The sequence below is a fragment of the Elephantulus edwardii genome, unplaced genomic scaffold (assembly GCF_000299155.1).
Source record: "Elephantulus edwardii isolate Elephantulus edwardi_28Jun2011 unplaced genomic scaffold, EleEdw1.0 scaffold00272, whole genome shotgun sequence".
NCBI lineage: Eukaryota > Metazoa > Chordata > Mammalia > Macroscelidea > Macroscelididae > Elephantulus > Elephantulus edwardii.
In genome coordinates this window covers 1,709,030-1,736,347 of record NW_006400022.1, presented here as the reverse complement: position 1 = coordinate 1,736,347, position 27,318 = coordinate 1,709,030, and the positions used below count along the sequence as shown (strand labels likewise).

Genomic DNA, 27,318 nt, shown 5'->3' with positions numbered 1-27,318 from the left:
GCTATGAATAGGTTTCAACTGGATGCTACCCAAAACAATATCTGTGTCATAGTAGAACTGTGTCCCATGAAGTTTTCAGTGGTTAATTTTTTTAAAATACAGATTTATTTATTTTTTAGGCAACTTGTGGTACCTCAGACCTTCACCTATTCCCTTAGTAGACAAGGAAGTTAATTGTTTGCACCACTAAAGGATTTAGACCCAGTCCTCTTGTTATGATTTTAAAATGTCATTGAGAGGAACTAAGGAGACAAAAGACACACACAAGCCCGGGCACACACACACACACACAATTTAGAAACATCCTTGTTAGCACATGAATTTTCTTTTTTCTAGCAAACAACAAAATAGGTATATTTTTCTTCTTTCACTTCAAATAAAACCTGTAAAACCTGAGCTAAGCCTGATAAAGGTACTTAGCCTGGATTCATTCAGACCACAAAAAATAAAACTCAGAGAAATAAGTGTCATGGCTGAAGTTCCAGCCCTCATTTAACAGCAGCTCTCTTTCTCTTTTAACATACGATTGATAATAAGTTTTTAAACCTGGAGAGATAAGAAGGTACCCTACTACCTCTAAACAAAAAGCTACTTTTCCCGTGCTGAGTACACACATTGCTTACAGCATCAGGAGCCCCAGGAAAGCCAGGAAGACCTGCATTTGAAATCAGTTACACACACGCAAACATAAATTATGAGTTGTTCCAAATTTGCATGAAATTGGTTTCATATGAATTCTTAATTTCCATACTAAGATAATAGATACCTCTCTTCAAGTTCATTTTCTTGTTGGTTAAAAAAAAACCAAAACAACAGCATACAAACTGGAGACATTTTCCAAATGTGTTCATGCAAGTATATTTCTTAGTGAGCTCTGTTTCTCTCTCCATTCCACCTGTCCTGCCTTACACCCTCAACTTCTAGCTCCTGCTGGCTTGTCCTCCTAGATCTGTCAGGCTGGGTATTGCCCATTGCTCAGACACATTTTACACATGGTTGCAAGCTCTAGTTAGAAGTTGGACAGTCCTCACTCAGGGTACTGTAAGTTCTACTGAGAGATTGTTCAAACCCATTAGACCAGTAGCATACATGCCGACCTAACTAGATGATTGCACGTGTTGCCAAAGAACAGACATGTCTCTGTGCATACTCTGACACTGTATGCATAGCCATCAATCCAGTTCTTGTAGTGACAGACATTGCATGTCTTCATGAACCACAGAAAAGACTCATGCATTCTTGGGCCTCACGGCTCCCCAGTTGTAGCTTAATTTCCTCCAAGTCTGCTTTTCCTTGCACTCTATGAACCAGTTTTCACTAAGGAGGGATTAGTGATAAAGTTGTTATTGTTTGTTTGCTTGCTTGTTGTGGTGGTTGTTATGTGTCATTGAGTCACCCATATTGACCCTCTCTACAACAGCCCTAAACCCTGCTCTATCTTGAACCAACCTCATTGTGTCTGATGCCCCTAACCCAAGACCCCATTCACTGAGTCAATCCATCTCATCCATGATCTTACTTTCTTGCACTGTCCCTCCACCCTTTCAAGTATGATGTCCCTCTCTGACTAGTGCCTCCTGGCAATGTGCCCAAAGTATGTTGGATGAAGTTTCAAAATCCTTGCCTCCAAGGAACAGTCTAGTTTCACCCTCTCCAGGACAAACGTGTTTGTTCTAGCGTTGTTATTAGGTGCTGTCAGTTTGAGTACCTCTCATCATGAGCCTATGAACAACATAGAGCTTAGCCTTACCCTATCCTGCACTACCCTCACCATACGACCCCGTTGTTACAGTCACTGAGTCCATCTTGTTGAGGGTCTTCCTCTTTCTTTAATACTCTACTGTAGAACTGTGTTTCCCAGGGTATTCCGTTACTGATTTTTAGAAATAGATTGCCACATCTTACTTCTGAGACACCTTGTCATGTATCTCTCCAGAGACCTCAAGGTCTTTAAATTACAGACTTAACATTCCACCACCCATTCACTCCCCCAAAAAGTTGCCACCCAGTTAATTCTAATCTGGACTCCACAAGGCTATGTGATTGTGACCTTTTCAGAAGCAGACTGCCATACCTTTTTTCCTCTGCACCTGGATGACTTTGGACTGCTAATTGTTAGGATGATTAATGGTTGTTATTTTTGTTCTTGTTAGGTGCTGTGGTGTTGACCGTGACTCATAATGACCCAAAGAACAATAGAACTAAAACTTACCATATCCTGTGTCATCCTCATCATCTCTGCCATGGTCAAGCCCATTGTTACTGTCCACTGTGTAGATCTGTCTCATTGAAGGTCTTCCTCTCTTTTGCTGACCCTCTCTACCTTCCCCAGATAATGTCTTTTTCCAAGGACGAGTGGAGCTTAAACCATTTCACCACACAGAGACTTAAAAATGTAATTCAAGTCCACAAAGCTGCTCCTCCATAGTCTAAGCATGTCCTATGTTCATTGGAAAGGACTCTCTTTGAAGGTAGCATATGTCTTGCTCCAAGGACCCCAACTTTACACTGAATCTACATGAAGCTGGGAATGGTGTGGGTGGCCCTTTAGAGAGACAGCCACTAATGAGAGTTGGCTTGAAATTCACCAGTCGTGTATGCTTTCTATCAGTTTCAAACAGTCCTTTTATTTTGCTGCTGATCCAGGTGTTGTTATTTCATGACCAGAATTATGGAATTCATTACGAATACACAGTTCCTGTAAACTACTCTCAAGAAAATCAGAGCAAACCAGAAAAGCCACAGGATTTGCTGTTCATCTGGACACACAGTGGCTGGGAAGGGTGCAGCATGCAGTGTGGAGGAGGTAAGCTGCTGGGGCCCACACTGAGGGGAAAAGTAATTTTGGACCCGGGGACCAGTACACCAGCATCTGAGAAAGATGAGCTGTGGAACCCAGATCACCATGAAAATTTAGTGACTTCCTACTGAAAAGCTGCCTGACAGAGCCTTCCCAATCCGCACAAACTCAATTTATACCCACATTGCTGCTCAGTTCATCAAACAGGCCTCTGCACTAACTGAATGGAGGTTTGATCATGGGTGACTACACCACAGGCATGCCTGGCTGACCTGAGAATGGCCTAATTATGGACCTTTATTTAGTGCTGTTGTGGCAAGAGGCACCAGAGTCTTCTCTGACCAACAAGAACATTTTGTTTTGCTCCAATAAACAAACTCCATGAAGTGACAGGAAGGAAAAGACCTAAAGGTCTTCAGCCTGAGACATATAGAGCTTCAATTTCTCACTGGACCTTAGCCAGTAACTCAAGCACTCTAGGTTTGAATTTATATCCTCCTAGACTGGTGTTATACTGTTCTCTGGCTACAGGGGGCTTCCGGGTAAGGCAAGGGCATTTCTATACTCTAGAAAGTAATATAGATTAAGACAGTGGATAGTAGATTTGTCCATGGGTTACTGCACCTCCGTTTGTCACCTTAGCAAGGTAGGGTCATGGAAGAGGGGACAGAGCAGAGTAGAGAAGGAAAGATGACCTAGATTATGGAATGCAACTCAAAGGCATATCTCATCTCTTCCTAATCTTGAGCCAAAATAGCATTTGTCAACTGTCAAATACATATAAGATTGTTATTTATGTAAGTGACTTGTGCCTTTACTGATGGGTTGAACTTATAGTCCATTAAACACTGTCAGGGACAACTGTGAAATCCTCATCCTCTGCTTGACTAACAATCACCATTTTTAGTCCCTAACTCTTTCACAGGCAGTTAGTGATAGTTGCAGTAACCTCAGATGCCACATCAGCTCCTGTCCTTGCACTGTGCCTCTCTCTGCTCACTATGCACCTCTCCCTCTGAGGCCCTGTCTCCCAAGCTATTCGTTATCCCCCTTTACTGAGAGCCTATCAGCCTCAAACCCAGACAAGATTCATAACTCTGTCTGCAACCAGGTTTTTCTGTTTGAGCATCTTGCTACAAAACAGGCAGTGGGGACCTGCCTTGCTGTCACTTCTGACCCAGTGGCATTCTTACCTAACACCAATATGTCTCATCCCCAACATATCAAACTTGCTGTAACAACTGAAACTGCTCTGTGCTTCCCTTACTCATTTCCAACACAGCTGCGGCTGTGAACAGTAGGAGGCTGATAGCTTAATCCAGTCCTCTGTTATACAGAATCATGCCCATGTGATGCAATACCAGAAGAAAGGCCCAGCAAGGTGACTGGAATCTACATATAGTGCTTGAAATCCTATTGTTGTTGTTGTTGATTGCCATTGAGTTGAGTCACGACTCATAGCGACCCTGTGAACAAAAGGCCTGAAGCCTTTTTTTTTTTTCGTCATTTATCAAAGTTCATAGAGTTTCCGGAGGCATGGTGTTTAGGAAGTGGATGCCATTCTTGCTTCCAATGAAATTCTATTAACCTTTTCAAATAATAATAACAATACAGGATTGCTATCTGTGATATTATCTACCCTCCAGACTGTTATGATAGACACAGGACAGGCTTCCCTATTTAAAATCAGGAAAGGTGTGCATCAAGGTTTTATCTACTCTCCACACCTATTCAGTCCATATGCTGAGCAAATCATTTAAGAAGCTGTACTCTCTGAAGAAGAATGTGGCATCAGGATGAAGAGAAGACTCAACAACCTCCTGCATCATTCAGATGACACAAACTTGCTGGCTGAAAGTGAGGAAGACTTGCAGCACTTGCTATAGAACATCAGAAAATTCTTCAATATGGATTGCATCTCAGCATCCAGAAGACAAAAATCCTCTTCACTGGACAGATAAGCAATATCATGGTAGATGGAGAAAAGATTGAAATTGGCAGTGATTTAATCTTACTTGGATCCACAATCATCATCCTTGGTACCAGTAGTCTGGAGATCAGGAGACGTATTGTGTTGGGAAAGTTCACTATTAGGAACCACTCCAAATTACTGAGGAACTTTGATGTAATTTTAAAGACTAAGGCATGCCAGATTCAGTCCACAGTCTTTTTAGTCACATTCAATGCATCTGATAACTAGACAATAAGATGATAGAAGAGGAATTCATACCTTTGACTTGTTGTATTGGAGAAGAGCAGTGAATATCCATGGACGGCCAAAAGAATAAACAGACATGTCTTAGAAAAAGAGCAGCAAGAATGTTTCTTTGAGGCAAAAATGGTGAAGTTTTGTCTCATATATTTTGGGCATGTTGTTAGGTGAGGCTATTCCTTAGAAATGGACATCATGCTTGTAAAGTTGAATGGTCAGCAAACTACAGGAAACCCCTCAATGAAATTAGTTGACATAGCATCTGTGTTAGAGATAAGGAGGATGGCCTAGGATATGAGAGGGTTCAGATCTGTTCATAAGTTCACTGTGAGTCATACTTAACCATATAGCACCTAAGACCATCAACAGAAAAACATCAAGGCACAGGGAGTAAACTAACACACTTTAGGAAACTGAAGCACCGAAAGTGTGGTAGCTAACCATTTATTATGTTAATAATCATTGATAAAGGACATGACTTGTAGCCAAGTCATGGACTGGATGCTCTCAGAACACCCAAGAGACATTATGACAGGCTGTATCCAACTGGGAGTTAGGGAACCTTACCAAGAGCAAGATTCCTGGCAGGACAAATTCTAAAGTTGGTTCTGAAATTGATGCCTGAAGGATATAGGACTATATGTCCTATGTACAAGCTTCCATGCCCATCATTTCTCCAAGAAAGTGGGAATCCTAGAATTGGAAGTTGTGTTCTCTGTTAAGAAACAATGTTACTACCCTTGTTTTTGGTTGCCATTAAGTCAACCCCAGCTCATGACAACCAGTGTACTCTGAATGAAACATTGACTATTCTTGTACCAATCTTTACAATCATTGGCAAGTCCATTGTTGCAGGCACCATGCATTTTGAGTGTCTTTCCACCTAGGGGACTTATCTTCTAGTAATATATCAGAGATTGTCTCATTGTGAGTCATAAAATTGTCATTGGCTAATTTTTGGAAGTAGACAAACCTTTCTTTCTAGTTTGTCTTAATCTGAATTTCCGCTGAAATCAGCCACTGGCTCCACTATGAGCAGTGTACTTGTATTTGAAATATGATGGCATACCTTTCATCATCACAGCAAGATGTAAGACATCTAGTACAACAAACTGACAAATGGTAGTAGGAGGTTGAAGTACAGGCATTTAATATCTACATGGACATCAGTGATGATAAGGTAGGAAAATTTTGGTGCAAAGCAAAGTCTCAAATTAGAACTTCTGCTTCAGTATCTCCAGTTATCCAAGGAGACAGTGACACCTGTTCTAGAGACTTTCTCCTGCTCCATGTTGTCTATCCATGACTTACATGCCCTCTCCCCTAATATCACTGATCTTATCTTGCAACAATTAAGCCTTTGGATAATGCACTTAAATGAAAAACCAATCAAATTGACAACAAAACTTAACCTCTGTAAGTACTAGTAGTTTTCCTGCATGGTGTGGCTGACTCAGCCACTCAGCAAACCTTGCGATTTGATTTCCAGGGGAACGTAGAACCATTGTGTCTTGTACACAAATTGTTAACAAGACCATGACCCTGGTGAATGACAGTGACTGCCCACCAGCAAGCCGCCCAGAGCCCCAGATCCGGAAGTGTAACTCACACCCATGCCAGTCACGGTAAGGAAACTGCCTCTACTACTGGGTTCCTTTGTGTATTGGGGAATTACCACTTATGAATGGTGAGATGGAAATATACCATTGATACCACAGTACTATGCTATAGCATATTTCCCATTTTTCTATTTAGGAAATGGCTCCTACCTAGTTTAAATAGACAACTTCTGCTATTAAACCGTAACTATTGTTGTTTGTTGTCGATTGCCTTCAAGTCGAGCACAACTCATAACAACCCTATGAACAAAAGGCCTGAAGCTCTTCTACAACTATAGACATTTATCAAAGATCATAGAGTTTCCAGAGGCATGTTGTTTAGGAAATTGATGCCACTTCTGTTTCCAAACCTGTCATACTATGTTATTGTTGTTATGTGCTGTTGAGTCACCTGCAATGCATAGCGTGCCTATGCACAGCAGCTCTGAACCCTTCCCTATCCTGAGCAAGTTGTCATCATGTTGATTCTGGACTCATAAATCTATGCTCTATAGGGTTTTAATGGGTGATTATTTCAGAAGTAGATCATGTGCTCTGAAATTAATTCTCTTGAGTTGTCAGCAAAGAAAATTGAATTGTGTAAAATTTTTGTGATCCTTCTTTTGATGTGGCTCTGGATAAATTCAACTGATCAGTCTTTTGGTTAGTTGCCAGCTAATACTAGTGCTCTTTTCACAGCTCAGCAACTCATACTAAGTCAGAACTCTGGTGTAAATGTATTTTCCTAAATGAAGGTATCATTTAGAAGACCATTAACAACGTCCTTTGGAAAAAAAATTAGCCATCACCACACACCCAAAATTAGTGAATGTTACCTCCCCTAAATTACTTCATCTTGGTAAAAGGGAGATATATATGGCCTAGTGTGTGTACCCTTGAGTAAGTTGTGCATATGAACCTAGTGTCTGTTGATGAAAATTTTGCTGTGTCTGAAATTAGCACCAGTGAGTGCAGAACTTGCTGTCTGGAATCCATAAGAATCTCTTTTCCCAACCCCAGCTTTCATGGTCATGTCTCTCATATGCTCTGAAATGATGAATTATGAGTCAGGATGAATGGTGTTAAATATGAGCATCTGGAGGATATTGTTGTTGTTGTTTGCCTTCAAGTTGAACATGACTCATAGCAACCCTATGAACAAAAGGCCTGAAGCCTTTCTGTAACTGTCAACATTTATCAAAGTTCATAATTTCCAGAAGTGTATTGTTTATCCCAGAGTTGTAATGTTCATGTTGTAATGTTGTATTTTATAATGTTCCAGAGGACATTATGCTGTGTGAAATATCTCACTCACTGCATAATACTGCTCTTATAGAATAGGAGACACAGAGGGGAGGGGTAAACATGGCATTAGAACAGATGAAGGGAAGAACTTTCTGAAAGGAATATATGATTAGGCATTGTATGTATGAAAATAGTCTTGAACAGAGGGTGCATTGTGGTGGGGAGAAAAAACATTCAACAATTTTAAAAAATAACTATTATATAAAAAGAAATAAATACGTCCATCTGGTAAGCTTCTTTTTCCCCAATAATTTAAGTGTGGCTTTGTGTAGTATTATGACTTTGGTATATTGTGTAATATTACCCTTTAGCTTCTTGGATTCTTGTTCTTACGACTTGAGGTGAATGGATTTTTTCCTTTGGTTCAATGGCATTTCATGCTTAGGCTCATTTACTTTTTGGTAATTTTTTAAATTTTATAAACAGAAATTTAATCTCACACTGTTAAGGATGTATGATTCTGAATTCAGGATACTGACTCTAGGTTTTTACTCTCTGTCATTTCTGAGAAGTTTGGCTAGCCTTTTGAAGTGATAATTTTTAACGTTTCTTATGTTGAACTTGAGTCATTTACAAGCATTTGGTTTCTTTACCAAGCCCCTTTGCTTTACTGAACTCTTCAACTGTGTGTGAGTGAGGAGAAACCAAGAGGGAAAGTAAGAAACTGAAACTTTTTTCAGTAGATTTTAATGAAATTCTACCATTTTGCTGAAGCCAGAAGAAAACGTCATTGGTAAGTAATCTTGACCATACTCCCATCAAGCCTTTGTCGCCCACATGTGAGACTAGAATTTCTTCTGAAACCAGGAGGTTACTATATGCCTTTTGTTAATTATAGTTGTTGTTATACAATGCCATCAAGTTAAGTATGATTCATGGTGAACTTATGAACAACAAAGCACACTTAGATTATACTAGCAGATATGGCACCAGAGACTGGGCCTTTGTGTTGGGAATTACCAAAGAGCAGGAACAGTTACAAACAGAGGCTAGTGACTGGAACATGGAATGTGAGAAGTATGAATGTAGGATAATTGGAGATTTTTAATAAGTAAATGGAGCACATAAATATTGCTATAGTAGACAATGATGAAATGAAATGGGTTGGCATAGGACATTTTGAATCAGACAATCGTATGATCTACTATGCTGTGAAAATGGAGGGAAATAGAATCACATCCATAGTTAAAAAGACCATATCTAGAACCATCTTGAAATACAATGTTGTGGACAGCAAGATAATATCCATACACATACAAGGAAGAACTGTTAATACCACCATCATCCAAATAAATGTACCAACAGTCAGAGACAAAGAGAAAGAAATACAGGACTTCTACCAACTTTTGCAGTCAGAAATTAATTGAATATGCAACCAAGATGCATTAATAATACTGGGTGACTGGAATGAAAAATATGGGAACAGGGAAGAAGTATCAGTAATGGAAAACATGGACTTGGTAACAGAAATGAGACTGAAGATTGAATAATAGAATTCTGTACAATCAATGATTTATTTATTGCAAATACCTTTTATAAGAAAAATGGTGATGATTGACATAGACTTCACCTAATGGTCTACACAAGAGTCAGATTGATTACATTTGTGGGGGAAAAAATTGTTGGTGAACCTCAGTATCAGCTGTGAAAACTAGGCCAGGTGCAGATCATCAACTACTCATATGCAAGTTCAAGTTGAAGCTAAAGAAAATTAAATCCACAAGAACCAAAGTTTGATGATGAATCTATCCCACCTGAATTTAAAAACCATCCGAGGAACAGGTTTGAGGCGTCGAACACTAATGAGCAAAGATCAAATGAGCTGTGGGAAGATATCAGGAGTATCATCCATGAAGAATGCATAAGAAGAAGAAAAGACCAAGATAGAAGTCAGATGAGACTGAATATTGCACTAGACTGCTGAAAATGCAAAGCAGAGGAAAGAAATCAAGAAGTTAAAGAGCTGAATAGAAGATTTCAAAAGGCTGCTTGGTTTTGATTTTCATCTCTCTTAATGCCAGTGATTTGGAGCATTTCTTCATGTGTCTGCTGGCCATTCGAATATCTTCTTCTGTAAAAATTCTTTACATGTCTGTTGCCCATTTTGTAATTGGGTTATCAGTCTTTTTCTTGTGGAGGCCCAGGAGTAATCTGTAAACTTTTGTTATGAGACTTTTGTCTGAGATTGAATTACCAAATGTTTGTTCCCAGTTTGTAGGTTTTATTTTCACCCTGTTTGAAAAAGGTTTTGATAATTAATCTTTAGAAGGTCCCATGCATCAGTTTTATCCTCTTTAGATTGTGCATTTCTGGTTGTATTTGGCAGTCTCTGTACCTTAGACTAGTGCTTCTAAGCTTGATCCCAATTTGTCTCTTAAGAACATTATAGTTTGGGGCTTTACTCCCAGGTCTCTGATGCACCTTGAGTTGATGTTTGTGTATGGTGTGAGATGTGGATCCTGTTTCAGCTTTCTGTAGGTGGACGTCCAGTTTTGCCAGCTCTCTTTGTTTAAGAGGTTATCATTTCCCCATTTGATAGTTTTTATTTCCTTGTCCAATATCAGTTGACCATAGATATCTGGGTCTATTTCTGGGCTCTCAATTCTGTTCAGGTCAATGTGCCTGTCATTATACTAGTACCATGCTGTTTTGGTAGGTTTTGAAATCAGGGAGTGTTATACCTCCATCTCATTTTTGTTCCTCAGAAGTGTTTTACTTATTCAGGGTCTCTTGTATCTCCAAATAAATTTGGTAATTTCCCTTTCAATCTCCTTGAAAAATAAATTTGATATCTATATTGGTGTTGCATTGAACATGTAGATTGCTTTGGGTAGGATTGTCATTTTCACCATATTGAGTCTTCCTATCTATGAACAGGGCACATTTTTCCATTTCTTTAGGTCGTTTATTGTGTCTTTCAGAAATGCTCTATAGTTTTTTTTTATGTGGTTGTCTATTGTAAATGGTATTGCTTTCTTTATTTTCGTCTTTGAAAGTGCTAGACCGCCTTCCATTGTGGCTGTACCTTTTTACATTCCCTCCAGCTGTGAATAGAGTTACAATATCTCCACAACCTTGTCAGTATTTGTTGTTGCCTGCCTCATAAAACTTTGCTATTGTTGCTGAGGTAAAAATAAAATAAAGGCTACTTGGGAAGACAAAGTCTAAAAATATTATACTGAAATGTGCAAAGAACTGGAGTCAGAAAATCAAAAGGGACAAACTTGATCCACATTTCTTAAGCTGAAGGAACTAAAGAGCAAATTCAAGATTCGAATTGCAATACTTAAGGAAGCTACAGGCAGGATATTGAATGACCAGAGAAGCATCAAAAGAAGATGGATGGAGTACTATACCAAAGAGAACTGGCTGACACAGAAGAATTTCATGAAACAGCATATGATCAAGAGGCCGTGGTAATGAAGGAGAGAGTTCAGGCTGCTCTGAGGTAATTGGTAGAAAACAAGGCCTCAGGAATTGATGGAATACCATTTGACATATTTCAGCAAACAGGTGTGCTCACTAGGTTGTGCCAAGAAATCTGGTGGACAACCACCTGGACAACTGACTGGAAGACATACATATTTATTGACATTAAAAAAATGGTGATCCAACAGTGTGGAAATTATTGAACAATATCACATGCAAGATCCTACTGAAGATTATCCAGAAACGACTGAAATAGTACATCGGCAAAGAACTGCCAGATGTGTAAGCTGGGTGTGGGACAGGCCATGGTACTAGGGACATTATAGCCATGTCAGATGGATCTTAGCTGAAAGCGGAGAGTACGAGAGGAATATGTATCCATGTTTCATTGACTATGCAAAGGCATTTGACTGTGTAGATCATGACAAATTGCCACAAACCTTGAGAAAAGTGGGAATCTAAGAACACTTAATTGTACTTATACGAAACCTATATTTGGTTCAGGAAGCAGACATCAGAACAGAACAAGAAAATGTTGCGTGGTTCAGAATCAGGTGTACATCAGGGATGCATCCTATCTCCATATCTTTTCCCTCTGTATGCAGAATAGATCATTCAGGTGGCTATACTTTATGATAAGAAATGTGGCATCCAGGTTAGAGGAAGACTTAACAGCCTGTCGTATGTTGCTGAAACCAAGAAGGACCTGAAGGATTGCAGATGGTCAAGGACTGTAGTCTGTAATATGGATTGAAGTGCAAAATCAAGAAAACAAAGATTCTCTCCACTGAACCAATTTGCAACATTATGATAGATGGATAGGGGCTTGAAACTGTAAACAGCTTCAGCTTGGTTGGCTCCACATCAACATTCTTGGTACGAGTAGCTTGGAAATCAGAAGATGAATTGCATTGGGAAAGTCTGCTGTCAGAGATATCCCCAGAGTATGGAGGAGCAACAATGTCAGTGTACAGACTAAGGATGCACCTTATAAAGGCAGTGGTCTTTGCAATTACTTGCTGTGCATCAGAGAGCTGAACAATGAATAAAGATGATAGAAGAATCAATGCCTTTTATTTGTGGGGCCAGAAAAGAGTATTAAACATACCATGAACTACCAAGAGAACAAACATATTTGTCGTGAAGAGGGTGAAACCGGACTGCTTCTTGGAGGTAAGGATTTTGAATCTCTGCCTGCCTCACATACTTTGGGCAAGTGGCCAGGAAGGACCAGTCCTTAGAGAAAGACATCATGCTTGGAAAGGTGAAGGGACAGCACAGGACATAAAAAATCCCAAATGAGATGGATTGACATAACTGGAGTAATGGGAGTAGGTGTGTCAGAGACAGTAAGATTAGCACAGGATAGAGCAGGGTTCAGAGCTAATGTACACAGGGGTTGCTGAGTCGCAAGTGACTTGATGGCATATAACAACAATAAATATGGGAAATAGACAGTCTCACTAAATTCCTCTGATTAAATTTAGTACATACTTCAAGAGGAAGACTTCAGTCGGCCTTCCTTCCACTCAGAGCAGACCCACAGTACTTGTGCAAAACACCAAGGAATAAATTTTAAAAGCTGCTAATTAAGAGTTCCACTTTCTATAATGGTGGAGTAGTTTATATAGGACTAACTCTTCTGTTGATAACAGTGACCTCTGGAGCCTGTCAGTCCTGTCAGCCACGAAGACCTGATGTGGGCCACCCTTGGCCAAGGGTCCTTCAGATCCACACTTAAAGCAAGTGAGTGGGAGCTTCCTCTCTACTCCCTTGCCTATCTGTGGCTCTCATCTGTGGCACTGTCTACTGAAGTGGCCCTGGTTTCCACAGTGGAAGCAATTCTGACCTCCTTTATTACCTTTGGGTGGTAATACCTTATGAGTAAGACTTCCTTTTCCTGACACAGGCCCTAAACTGGCAGCAATAGCTGCCCCAGTAATTTTGGCCATTCTCTGGTCTTTTCTCTTCCCTCTAGATCCCAGTTATTAAAAGAGGGAAAAATTTAAACAAATATATAACAAATCATTTTGAACAATATAATCATCTTTTAAGCTTAAGGCTAGAAATATTAACAATATCATCATTTCCAATGCAGAGATACATGTTCCAATGCAGTTCCTATTTTCCATAAATGGTTTTGGTAAGAAGAATATTGTAAATGTGGATACAGTTCCACTATTCCTCCTCCATGCCATGATATAGTGTTATTAGCATGAGCAGTTATAAATCCATTGCCATCCTTACTCTAACTTAATTTTTTTTAAATTTTAATTAATTTTAGTAGACATTTACAGAGGCTTTGGATTTCCATATATTCATTGTTGCACATTTCTCCCCTCCAAAACCTCCCCCCCAGAACACTACAGTTTTCTCCCTCCTCTGTTTCAGTGCTGTATACATTATTGAACCCATCTTATTCAGTCTCTCCCCAACTCCTAGGTCAGTCCTCTTTTACAACAGTGGCACCATGCAATATTTGTCCTTTTGTGACTGGGATACTTCACTCAGCATAATGTTCTCCAGAGTCACCCATTTTGAATAATATTGCATGAGTTCCTTGTTTTTCAATGCAGCATAGTATTCCATTGTGTGAATATACCACAGCTTCTCTATCCATTCATTTGCTGATGGGCAACTAGGTTGCTTCCAGCTCCTTGCCATTGTGAACAAAGCTGCAATAAACATGGGTGTGCATGTATCTGCTTCGATGTCAGTTATGGTCTCTTAGGGATATAGTCCCAGCAGTGGAATTACTGGGTCAAATGATATCTCTATTTGCAACTTTTTGAGAAAGCTCCATACTGCCTTCCACATAAAGGTTCCAGTTTCTCCACAACTTCGCCAGCATTTGTTGCTTGCTACTCTATTTTGCTATTTTGACTGGGGTGAGATGATATCTCATAGTTGTTTTAATTTGCATCTCTCTTAGAGCTAGGGATTTTGAACATTTCTTCATGTGCTTGTTAGCCATCTGAATGTCGGCTTCGATGAAGTGCCTGTTCATATCCTGTGCCCATTTTTTATTGGATTATTTACCTTTATCTTGTTGTGGTGGATCATGTGGTTCTTGTTCTTTGCTTTCCTTTTTTTTTTTGTTTGCCTGAAAGATTAACTCATTTAATGAAAACGACAGATTTATCACGTGAAATACCTTGTTCAAGTCTATTTTATTTAACTAATTCATGGACAAATACTTTTTTTTTAGATTATAATGAAAATTTATAACGAACTTGGATTTCCATTCATTCACTGTTACACTTTTTCCTCTCTGTCACCTCTACCCCCAGTAGAGGGAATAAAAGTTCTTTCACTGTTATACTGTCCCACTCCCCTGACCACTTTACTATGCAACTCTTATTCTGGACTCTTGTCATTCCAATAATACTTAATCATGTATTACTTTTATACATTCTTTCCTTTGTCTGTTTCAAAGTCATATACATTATTTATCCCCTCTTTTCTTAGTTTCTCCCCCAACCCCCATATCAGTCCTGTTCTATTACAGTGGCATTATGCAGTATTTATCTTTTTTGTGACCGAGATATTTCACTCAGCATAAATCCCTCCATAGTCACTTATTTTGTATAATGTTTCATTAGTTCTTTGTTTTTCAGTGCTACATAATATTCCATTGTGTGAATATACAACAACTTCGCAATCCATTCATTTTTTTGATGGGCACTTGGGTTGTTTCCAACTCTTTGCTGTTGTGAACAGAGCCACAATAAACATGGGTGCACATATAAACATATCTGTTTGGGTGGCAGTAAAGGTTTCTTTAGGGTATATTTCCAGTAGTGGAATTGCTGGGTCAAATGATATTTCTCTTTCCAACTTTTTGAGAAAGCCCCATACTGCTTTCCGTAGTGGTTGCACCATTTTGCACTCCCACCAACAGCGAATGAGGGTTCCAGTTTCTCCACAACCTCACCAACATTTGTTGTTTGCTGCTCTGTTAAGCTTCGCTATTCTTTTTTTTTTTTTAATTTTGCTATTCTTACTGGGGTGAGATGGTATCTCATAGTTATTTTGACTTGCATCTCTCTTAGAGCTAGGGATTTTGAACATTTTTTCATGTGCTTGTTAGCCATCTCAATGTCTTCTTTGGTGAAGTGTCTGTTCAGATCCTGTGTCCATTTTGCAATTAGATTGTTTACCTTTATCTTGTTGTGATAATCAAATATTCTATAAATTCTAGATATAAGTCCCTTATCAGACATGACATTACCAAATGTTTTTTCCCCCCAGTCTATGGCTTCCCTTTTTACCCTGTTAGAGAAGTTTCTGAATGTGCATAGGAATTTGAAGGTCCCATTTATCTCTTTTATTCTCTCCTGGTTGTAGGTTTTTCAGAATGTTTGGAAGACTGTTCAAGTTGTGGATTAGTGCTTCTAGGATTCTTCCAAGATTTTCTCTAATGAAGTTTATAGTCCTTGATTTTAATCCTAGGTCCTTGGTTCACTTTGAGTTGGGTTTTGTTTATAGTTTGAGGTGTGGGTCTTATTTGAATTTTCTGCAGATAATTTTCCAATTTTGCCAACACCATTTGTTAAAAAGGCTGACGTTTCCCCACTTAACTGATTTCATCACCTTGTCAAAAATCAGTTGACCATAAGTAGATGGGCTGATTTCTGGGTTCTCACTTCTATTCCATTGATCTGTGTGTCTATCATTTTATCAGTACCATGCTTCTTGACCACCACGGCTGAGAAGTAGGATTTTAAATCAGGGAGATGCCACCTACCTTGTTTCTCATTTTAAGGAGTGCTTTGTTTATTCATGGTCTCTTTCCATTCCCTATGAAATTAGGGATTGTCTTTTCCATCTTCTTGAAGAATGACTTTGGTATTTGTATTGGGATCACATTGAATGTGTAAATTGCGTTTGGTAGTATTTTTATTTTCACAGTATTGAGTCTTCCTATCCAATAACAAGGTGTATTCTTCCATTTCTTCAAGTAGTCTTTCTGTTTCTTTTTTTAAATTGTTTTTAAATTTTCTTTATTTTTTATTATTTGTGTGTGTGTCCTGTCAAATCCGATCTGACTGGTACAGAAGGAGATTGCCCCTCCTTCTCCAGCAGAGCATCTGGTGGATTTGAACCCTGCAACTCTGGGATTGCAGTGTTGACCGTGGAGCCAAGCAGACTAAAGCTGTGAACAATCTCAATCTCTTCACCATCCATCCTGATGCTGCTGTGGTGAGAATATTTGTCTTCTTGACATTGAGTCTCAATCTATAGTGGAGGCTGCAGTCCTTGTCACTCTGCAGCAAGCGCTTCAGGTCCTCCTCAGTTTCAGCAAGCAGGGTTGTGTCATCTGAGTAACACAGATTGTTGATGAATCTTCCACCAATCCTGACACCACACTTCTCCTCATAGAGCCCAGCCTCTCGGATAATCTGTTCTGCATAAAGGTTGAAAAGGTATGGCAACAGGACCCTATGTAATCCTTGCATACCTGTTATAAATCCCAGTTAGTCATGATGAATTTTTTTTGGAAGTTTCATTGGATTCTATTGGGCAGGATTTTATTCAGAATTTTTGCATCTATATTCATGAGAGATATTGGCCAATAGTTTTCTATTTTGGTGTTGTCTTTACCTGGCTTTGGTATTAAGAATATATTTGCTTCATAGAATGAGTCAGGGAGAATTCCATCTTTTTCTATTTTCTGAAATAGTTTATAAAGAATTGGTGACAGTTTTTCTCTGAATGTTTGATAAAATTCACTTGTAAAACCATCTGGTTCAGGGCTTTTTTTGGCTGGAAATTGTTTTATTACCTTTTCAACTTCTTTCTTTGTAATGGGTTTGTTCAGGTGTTCAATTTTTGTTTGTGTCAGTTTATGTATGTTGTGATTTTCTAAGCATTTGTTAATTTCCTCCAGGTTTTCATATTTGCTTGAGTATAGTTTTTCATAATATTCCATTAACTTTTTTGTTTTAGTTGATTCTGTTGAGACATTGCCCTTATTTGGATTATTACTGTCTTTTCCTTCTTTTCTTTTGTTAGTTTTGCTAGTGGTTTTTCGATTTTATTGACTTTTTCTAAGAACCACCTCCTGGTTTCGTTCATGTTCATTTTTTTTGCTCGGATTTTTATGATTTCATTTTTATTGGAGGGTGTTGGGTTTTCTTGCTGTTCTGTTTCAATTTTTTGGACATGTTCGGTTAAAGAATCAATGGTTATATTTTTTTCTGTCTTTGAATTTGTTTGCTCAATTGCTGTAAATTGACCTTTAATTAGTGCTTTGGTTATTTCCCAGAGGTTTGGGTAAGTTGTATTTTCATTGTTATTTGTTTCAAGAAACTTTTTAATTTCGTTTTTTATTTCTTGTAGTACCCACTCATGGTCAAGCAAGGTGTTATTCAGCTTCCAAATGTATGGTTTTTCCTTCTTTATCCTCTTGCTATTATTTTCCAATTTTGTAGCATTGTGATCTGAGAAGATGCTTTGTATTATTTCTATGCTTTTGAATTTATTGATGCTTGCCTTGTGTCTTAAAACTTGATCTATTCTGGAGACCGTTCCATGCACATTGAAGAAGGAGGTATACTGTGCTTGGGGCGGGGGTGGGGGGGGAAGTGGGGGAGTGTTTGCACGTGCACATTGACCTATAATTATCTATGAGATCGAGTAGGTTTATTTTGTGGTTTAATTCTTCAGCATCTTTGTTGAGTTTCTTTCTGGAAGTTCTATCTTTTCTTGAAGGTGGTGTCTTGAAGTCTTCAACTACTATAGTAAGTTGTTTATTTCCTTTTTTAGTTTTGTGAAGGTTTGTTTTATATAATTTGCACATTTTTCATTTGGTGCATAGATATTTATTATTGTTATATATCTTTGTTCTATTGATCCCTTAATCATTATGTAGTGACCTTCCCTGTCATTTATGATGGTTTTTGCATTGACATCTATTTTGTCAGCAATTAATATCTCCACTCCTGCTTTCCTCTGGTTGCCATTTGCTTGGTATGTATTTTCCCACCCTTTTATTAAACATAAATTCTTTATCTTCATTTTTCAGGTTTGTCTCTTGTAGATAGCATATTGATGGATTTTGGTTTTTTATCCATAGATTTTGGTTTTTTTATCCAATCTGCTACTATTTTTCTCTTCAGTAGAACATTTAATCCATTTACATTTAGTGTGATTATCAAGAGGCAAGGTTTCATTGCTATAATTTTGTTGAGTTCTTTTTGGTGGTGTTATTTACTTTGGTCCATCCTCCTTTCTGTGGTACCTCTGTAAGAAAGACGTCTCTCAGTGTTTTCTACAATATTGGTCTTGTTTTTACAAACTCTCTTAGGTTCTGTTTTTCTGGATATATCTTGATCTCTCCTTCATATTTGATGGACAATTTTGCTGGTACAGTTTTCTTAGTTGACAGTTTTGTGTTCTTTCAGTGTTCAATATATGTCATTCCACTCTCTTGCTCACATGGTTTCTGTTGAGAAATCAGCACTTAATCTTACTTGCTCTGTCTTATAGGTCACTCTTTGTTTCTCCCTCACTGCTTTCAGAATTCTCTCCTTAACTTTGGTTCTGGCAAATTTGACTATGATATGTCTTGGTGTTTTTCTTTTGGGGTCTGTTCTATATAGTGTTCTCTCAGCGTCTTGAATATATATTCTCTCATTCTTCATTATGCCTGGGCATTTTTTTTCCTAGTAGTTCTTCCACAAGTTTTTTGGTTTCTTTATTTGTTCTTCTTTTTTTTTTGGATTCTGATTATGCACATGTTATTTCTCTTGATGGTGTCCCACATTATTCTTAGGTTTTCTTCTTTTTCCTTCCATTTTGATTCTGCTTTTTGTTCTAGCAGATCAGTGGTGACAATTCTGTCTTCTATTTTGCTGATTCTGTGTTCCATCTTTTCAACCCTGTTCTTATGACCCTCTATCTTTTGACAGCATCTGAAACATTGGTCCTCATATGTTGGATCGTGGTTTCTTGTTTTTCCAGTGCCTCTAATGCCTCGTTTGTTTTATCTGCATTGTTTCAGATTTTATTTTTTAAGTTCCTCTTGGTTTTTGCTTACAGTGTCCTGTAATTCTTCAAGTTTGTCTTTCACACATTGAAAATATTCAGTCATTTGTGTTTTAAATTCTATGTCAGAAAGTTCCATCAGACTTTCTGGCTTCAGTAAATCTACTGATACTGTGTCACTTTTGGGAGATGACATTTTGTTTGGGGTATGCATTGGATGTGAGAAAGCCTGTTTCTTCTGTAACATTGGTGTGGTAAAGTTTTTCATGCCAGAGGCAATAAGAGGCTCATGGTCTGAAGTCACTGCTGCAGAGGAGGGCATCGAAGCTACCCTGCTTGCATTTATCTCTGAACTTTTGACTCAAGGCAAGACTTGCTTCAGTCCAGAAGATATACAGCCTGTGAATTAGCAACCTCCTTTATCAGACAACTCCTGCAGCTAGACAAGTCCAAGGTGCCACATGCTAAAGGCAGCTCAAGCTTTGGAAGGGAGAAGGAAATGAAATGGGTTCGCCTGTGATACTGATGTCCCTGTTCAGAGTGGTGGCATTGGGTTGTCCTCCAGGCGTTGGGGATGGGACGTCCAGGCAGTTGAGCCAGATCCTCCAGATGGTGGGACCAGGTCTTCCAGAAAGCTGGAGCAGGACTTCCAATTTTTTAAAGCAGTTAATTGACCGGATATGCAGCAGAGAGCAATGCACTGAAGAGCAATGCATGAAAGAGTGATGTTTGGAAGAACCAAACAGATATATCTTGGGGAGAGTGGAGACAAGAATGATGAGGCCTCACCTCACAAACTTTGGAAATGTTGCCAGGAGGGGTTATTCCATGGAGAAGGACATGATGTTGGGAAGGGTGGAGAGTCAGCAAAGGAGAGGAAGACCCTAAACCAGGTGGATTGACACAGTGACTGCTGCAATGGGCTTTTGTGTATCAGATACTGTGAAGATGGCACAGAATGGAACAGAGTTCAGATCTTTTGTTCATGAGGTCACTGTGAATCATACGCAACTTGATGGCACCTAACAGCAACAACAACATTGCAAGATTCCCTGGGAGCTCAGGTTGTACATAAGCTACCCTGTGTGTGCGCTTCAGTTACCTGTTCCATACCCCTTCCTAGCTCTCCATTTGACTCAAGTGTAGTTTAGAGCTCAGGAACCAAGAACAAAGGCCATATGATTTACTGCAAGGCTGTGGAATCATTGCCTCCACCATAATCTCAATGATTCTACCCTTATCCAATCTTTCTACTCACTCATGGAAGCCCAGTTACCAGGGCCTCTTGGTTTTCCTGAACCTTGCCAGCCTGCTCTTGCATCCAACCATCTGCATCACCTCTTTCCCCGGACCTCTATGTGGCTCATTCTCCACTTCCTTCCAGTCTCTGACCAAATGTCTAACAAGAGGCCTTCTCTGTTGACCTGCTGTCTCTTACCATACTTGATTATAGTTGTCAGCTACTAGTTAACTAGCCCCAAATTCAGTGTCCCTGTGAACATTAGCATAAAGCACTGCTCAATCCTCCATCATCCCAATAATAAGGATTGATTGTTTTATCTATAGGACTTTCACTGACTGCCTTTTGGAAGTAGATAACCTGGGCTTACTCTTTCCACTCTTAGTTTTGAAACCTCTCAGAAACATGTTCAACAACATGGTAACATGGAATCATCCACAGATCAATCACAAATAGAGTAATGTTGACCTTGCATGAATTCCATTAACTGGGAATCAAGGCCAAGCCTCCCTCATAGATGGTGAAAATTCTACAGCTGAACCACCAATACTCCATTGCCCTACTCTATTTTTCTCTAAAGCAGGTATTAGTGTGTGGCATGATGCAGAATAACACTAGGTTTAAATATGTTGTACCTAGGGTCACTATGAGTCAGAGGTGACTCAATAGCACCTAACCACAGAATGTTATATATTTATATGTAATATGAAATGTTTATTAATTGGCTTACTATTTATCCCTGGTGAGAATCTTTGTCAAGAAGACAAAAGATTCTCACCACTGGACCAATTAGCAGCGTCAAGATGGATGACGAAGAGATTGAGAGTGTTCACAGCTTCAGTTTGCTCGGCTCCACAGTCAACCCTCTTGGTACCAGCAGTCAGGAAATCAAAAAGTGTATCGCGATGGGAAAGTCTGCTGTTAGGGACCTCTCAAAGGTACTCAGGAGCAACAGTGTCTCTCTGGAGACTAAGGTGCGCCTGATACAGGCCATGGTCTTTGCAATCGCTTGTTATGCATCAGAGAGTTGGACAATGACTAGGGAGGACAGAAGGAGAGTGGATGCTTTTGAGCTGTGGTGCTGGAGAAGGGTACTGAATGTGCCATGGACTGCCAGGAAAACAAACAGATTCATCTTGGAGAGGAGAGGGACATCATGCTTGGGAGGGTGGAGGGACAGCGCAGGAGGGGAAGACCCTCTATGAGATGGATTGATTCGGTGGCTGGGGTAATCGGGATGGGTGTGTCAGAGGCGGTGCAGTTGGCGCAGGATAGAGTAGGGTTTAGGGCTGTTGTGCATAGGGTCGCTATGAGTCGGAAACAACTCGACGGCACATAACAACAACAACAACAATTTATCCCTATTAGAATATAAGCTCCAGGGGACAGGACTTTGTTCTGTTCATTGTTTCATCCTGAGGATCTTGAAGAGTGCCTAGCATACATGATGAATCCTAATTATACAGAGACATGCACAAGGTCGAATTGGAAGAGAAGGCTTGAACTATCCATTGTCCATATGAAGGACCCTGACAGAAAGAAAATCTCTATACATTTTTTCACTAGGATTGGATGATCAGCTAAGTGCTTGAGATTGTACTTTAGTGACATGCTGGTGATTTGGAAAGTAACAAATGGTTGTAAAATTTATCTGTCCCATTTTGGACTACTTTAATAAGTTGTAGGCTCCTGGCAAGGAGATTTGAGCAAGGGCAACAAGTAGAGCAAAATTGTATGGCTTACCAAGAGATAAAAGCACAGAGTCATATTTTGTTGTCAGAAAGACACCCAAAGCCTCATTTGTAACCTGAAAAGTCATGATTCCCATACTACCTGGCTTTCTTTCAGTAACTTGAGGTTAACAAAGATCCTATCAGAATTGTATTTATTAAAGTGATAGACAGAAGACAACATTTTAACACTTCAAGCTGATGGCTTCAACGTCTAAGTCTTCTCAGGATCCCAAGTTGCTGTATGCAAGCATCACAGTCACTGTCAGCAGGGTCTGGAGAAGGGTCAACAGCCAGTAGAATCCACCTCCTCTTGGTGTATTCAAGCCGAAACTGGAGGAATCTGTGTAAAGGGATGTACTAGTCTGCTTTGGCTGCAGTAACAACCCCCTATGTCTATGACTTACAACAAAATATGTTTCTCTCTCCCCATTTCATGAAAGTAGTAATGGCTTTGAACTTACTAATAATCCTGGTTGAATTCCACGTGCATTTTATTCCAGAACCCAGACTGTAGAGTCAAGGCTTAACCATAGAGTTGCATATTGAATTTCTCATTGGACATGACAAGTATCACACATGTATATATTCATAGAGTAATGTATGCCATGTCATCAGCGACCACATCAAGGAAGGTAGGATACATACCCACCGTGGGATGCTTGGAAGGCTCTGTAATCCCATTTCAGGAAAGTATATCCAATGAGGGCTAGAAGTCAGTCCACTAAAGATCTGTTTGTGCAGAAGGTTTCTGCACTGAGAAGGTCATTGAGCCAAGTAACCACTCCAACCACACCCTCTGAAACACTAGCTTTATTTCTAGATTGTGTCCTATCTCCATACCTTTTCAACCTGTGTGCATAACAGATTATCTGGGAGGCTGGGCTGTATGAGAAGTGTGTCATCAGGATTGGAGGAAGATTCATCAACAATCTGTGTTATGCAGATGACACGACCCTTCTTGCTGAAACTGAGAAGGACCTGAAGAATTTGCTGCAGAAAGTCAAGGACTGCAGCAAGAAAACAAAGACTCTCACCACTGGGCTAATTGGCAGCATCAGGATGGATGGTGAAGAGATTGAGATCATCAACAGCTTGAGTTTGCTTCACTACATAGTCAACACTCTTGGCACCAGCAGCCAAGAAATTAAAAGACATAATGTGATGGGAAAGTCTGCTGTTAGGGACCTCTCCTAAGTACTGAAGAGCAATGGTCACTCTGGATACTAAGGTACACCTGATACAGGCCATGGTCTTTGCATCACTTGCTATGCGTCAGAGAGCTGGGCAGTGACTATGGAGGATAGAAGGAGCATTGATGTCTTTGAGCTGTGGTGTTGGAGTATTGAATATACTGCGGACTACTAGGAAAACGAACAGATTTATCCTAGAGAGGGGTAAACCAGGCTGCTCCTTGGAGGCAAGGATTCTGAAGTTTCATCTTTGGACATGTTCCAAGGAGGGACAAGTCCTTGGAGAAGGATGTCATACATCATGCTTGGGAGGGTAGAGGGACAGCGCAGGAGAGGAAGACCTTCTGTGAGGTGGACTGATTCAGTGACTGGGGTAATGGGGGCAGGTGTGTCAGAGACAATGAGATTGGCACGGTATAGGGCAGGATTATGGGCTCTTGTACATAGGGTGGCTATGAGTCGCAGGTGACGCGACAGCACATAACAACAACAATAACAGACTGTGTAAGTTCCTGAGTCTGTCTCCTCAATCCTATCACAGATTCATGTCCATGACCATCTAGTATGCTTTCAAGGGAAGCTGGCTTTTCCTTCCAATTGTCCTCCCTCTTGGCAGGTGGACAGCAGGGCCGTGGAGTCCCTGCTCAGCAACATGTGAGAAGGGCATCCAGCACCGAGAGGTAACTTGCATGTACCAGTTGCAGAATGGTACTCACATCGCCACACAGCCCCTCTACTGCCCAAGTCTCCGACCAACTCCTGTGCAGAGCTGTGAAGGCCAGGACTGCCTGTCTATATGGGAGGCATCAGAGTGGTCACAGGTAGGTGCCTGGACTTCCTGCTAGGAGGGGAACCATCAAAAAAGCTTCAGGACAGAGTCCATAGGAACTGCAATGATAAAGCTTTCACTCCAAGGTACTTGTAAATTACCAACATATTCCTGTGTCACAGTTTTTGCCATGAACCAATCACTTCTGAAGCTGCTTTATAGTTTATATATTCTTATGTCCCATCTGTGGTGAAGTGAACCTATATATTCATAAAACCCCCTTGTTTTTAATAAATACATATTCTAACACCATTTCCTATGAAAATTTGCATATAGGTAAACCCCTGAGAGACACAAACAGTTAAGCATTCAACTACTAGCCTAAAGGTTGATGGTCAAACCTGGAACTGAAGCTACTCCTATCAGCCTATAAAATAACAACATCTGGGAGGAATAAGGTTCTTAGAGCAATCAATTTTAAGAAAGTATCTACCCAAAAGCACAGCTGAGAAGGGAGAGGAACAGGGAAATTGGACAAGTGAAAATGGGGAACCCAGCTGGGGAAAGTGCCAGCACATTGTGTAATCACAATGAATGTCATGGAACACTTTATGAACTATTAGTCATAAAACCAATTTTCTATGTAGACTTTCACCTAACTATAAAATGGTGTTAAAAATATTTAATGAGATTTTAAAACTGGGGGAAAGAGAATGAAGTTTCAATACTTTCTTTTTAAAAAATTAGTGAATCAAACACACATGAAGGCACCTTTGGGATAAATAATCAAAGGTCTAGTGGTTTATTTTCAAAAGTTTATAGCCTTAAAAACTGTACTTCCACACCACGCAGTTCTGCTGCATATGGGGTTGACATGGGTCAGAATAAATTTGCAATAGATTTGTTTTGTTGATCTTTTCTCTTTCTGGTATCAGAGCTGTGATGGCATAGTCCATAGAGGGTAGCCCTGCTAACAGAAAGGTAGCACTTCTTTGGTAATTAAAATCTACCAGCACTAGGGAGAAAGATGAATAATCTCTCCTCTTTGCATTATACCACATTATGTCATATAGCTGACCTTACAGTGGGCTTTTAGAGACAGTAAATCACACAGGAGGAGACTGCCCATCCTTCTCCCATGAAACAGCTGCTAGATAGAATTGCATGCCTCTGGGATTGCAGAACCACTAGGTCACCAGAACTCACTCACTCCCTCTATCTAGCTAGCATGTTATTGTTGTTGTTGCTGTTGTTGTTATTGTTGTTATTGTGTATCATCCAATTGGAACCATCCCATAGCTGATCCTTTCATGGGTTTTTAGAGGCAATCTGTTGCACGAGAGGATATTTCCAATCCTTACAAAGTACCTGGTGGATTCAAACCGCATGCCTTCCAGATTGCAGCACAGCTTCTTGCCACTAGATTATCAGAGCTCCCTATGAACATACATATGAGCTTAGATAGATAGATAGATAGATAGATAGATAGATAGATAGATAGATAGATAGATAGATGGATGAATACGCACACATACACATATATTGTTGTTATGTGCTGTTGAGTCAGAACCAACCCATAGCTGACCTTCCAGTGACAGTAAATGGATGGGAGGAGACTGCCCATCCTTTTCTCATGGAGCAGCTGGCAGCTGGTGGATTTGAACAGCATGCCTTTGGTATTCCAGCACAACTTTTTACCACTAGACTACCAGAGCTCTCTGGTATGAATGCATATCTATATCTATATATCCATATGTAGATATATATAGATACATATAGGCACTCTGATTGCCTATTTGCAAGAAGCTGTGCTGCAATCCTAAAGGCAAGCAGGTCAAATTCACAAGCTTTACTCTCATGCAGTTAACCTGCCAGAGGATCAGCTATGGGTTGGTTCTGACTCAGTGGTTCACAAAAACATATTACTTTTCATATATATGAATGATGTATTACATTATATTGCATTAGCATGCATCATTAATGTACAAAATAGTTGAGAATAGGATATTTTTCACTTTTGTAAAAGTGTGACATGTCAAGTAATAAGAGAGTTGATAAGTGAGGTGTATGTACTGATTCGATTATGACTCAGAATCTCCATGTGTTCCAAGGAAGAACTGTGCTATGTAGTGCTTTCAGTGCTGGTTTCCATTGTTTGCACTAGCTGGTCACCAGATTTTTATTCTCAGGAGCCTCATTTTAGATTCAGTCTTCCAACTTTTTGGTTAGCAGCTGAGTGCTGTCATGTCAGTTCAACCTCAGCACAATACCATGTATATTGTGCGCCTATAGAGTCTCAAGCAGTTGAATTTTTTTAATACATTGGTATGTATTTCTTCTCTGATGTCCCTAGATGGACTTGATATTCCAGCCTTTGTAGTCGAGTGCTTAACTTGTTGTGCCACTTGAGTACTCCAAGCATAAATATCGATATTTCTTTAAATCTTCTTCCACATGTCTCATGCTTTCCAAATATGAGGGGCTTTTTTAATGTTATAATAACATCAAGGAGCTCTGGTGGTATAGTCCATACGAAATTGTACCACTTACCTGAAAGTGACACCTCTTTGGTGGTTCAGATTAACCATTGCCTCTGCAGGAGAAAGAAGGCCAATCTCCAGTCTCTCAGAAACTCCCTGGATGGTTAATTATAAGTTCATTCCAACTCCAAGCAATAACTGACTGTTTTGTTGTTGGGTTTCTTTTTCCTTTTATAACAACACTTGTAACTATAAATACAATTATTATTAATTGGTAGTATGTGGTTATTATACGGACTCTACAGTACACAACAACCATTGATGATTTCAGGCTTGGCTAATTTGCTAAGAAGACATTTTCCTCCCCAAAGAGAGTTTGCATGGAACATTTGTAACAGGATGAAATAGAAGCACAAATTTTATTTGTTTCAGGGGCCAGTTAATCAAATGCCCTAAGGCTTCCATAAGTGGTATAGCACTTGTCTGTGAAATGCTGTACAGACGTAACTCATGGTTACTGTGATGCTAAACATTATGACACTGACGTGCTAAATGCAATAATGGTTACTCATG

General features: G+C 39.6%; 1 protein-coding gene across 1 annotated transcript in view; it reads left to right on the top strand.

Moving 5' to 3' along the window:
* Window positions 1-27,318, top strand: part of ADAMTS17 (ADAM metallopeptidase with thrombospondin type 1 motif, 17) — a 530,244-nt gene that overhangs the window by 451,378 nt on the left and 51,548 nt on the right. Inside the window, exons 18-20 of the mRNA XM_006900064.1 lie at window positions 2,647-2,806; window positions 6,502-6,637; window positions 24,113-24,317. Coding sequence (XP_006900126.1) covers window positions 2,647-2,806; window positions 6,502-6,637; window positions 24,113-24,317 — 501 coding nt within the window. The remainder of the gene's footprint in view (window positions 1-2,646; window positions 2,807-6,501; window positions 6,638-24,112; window positions 24,318-27,318) is intronic.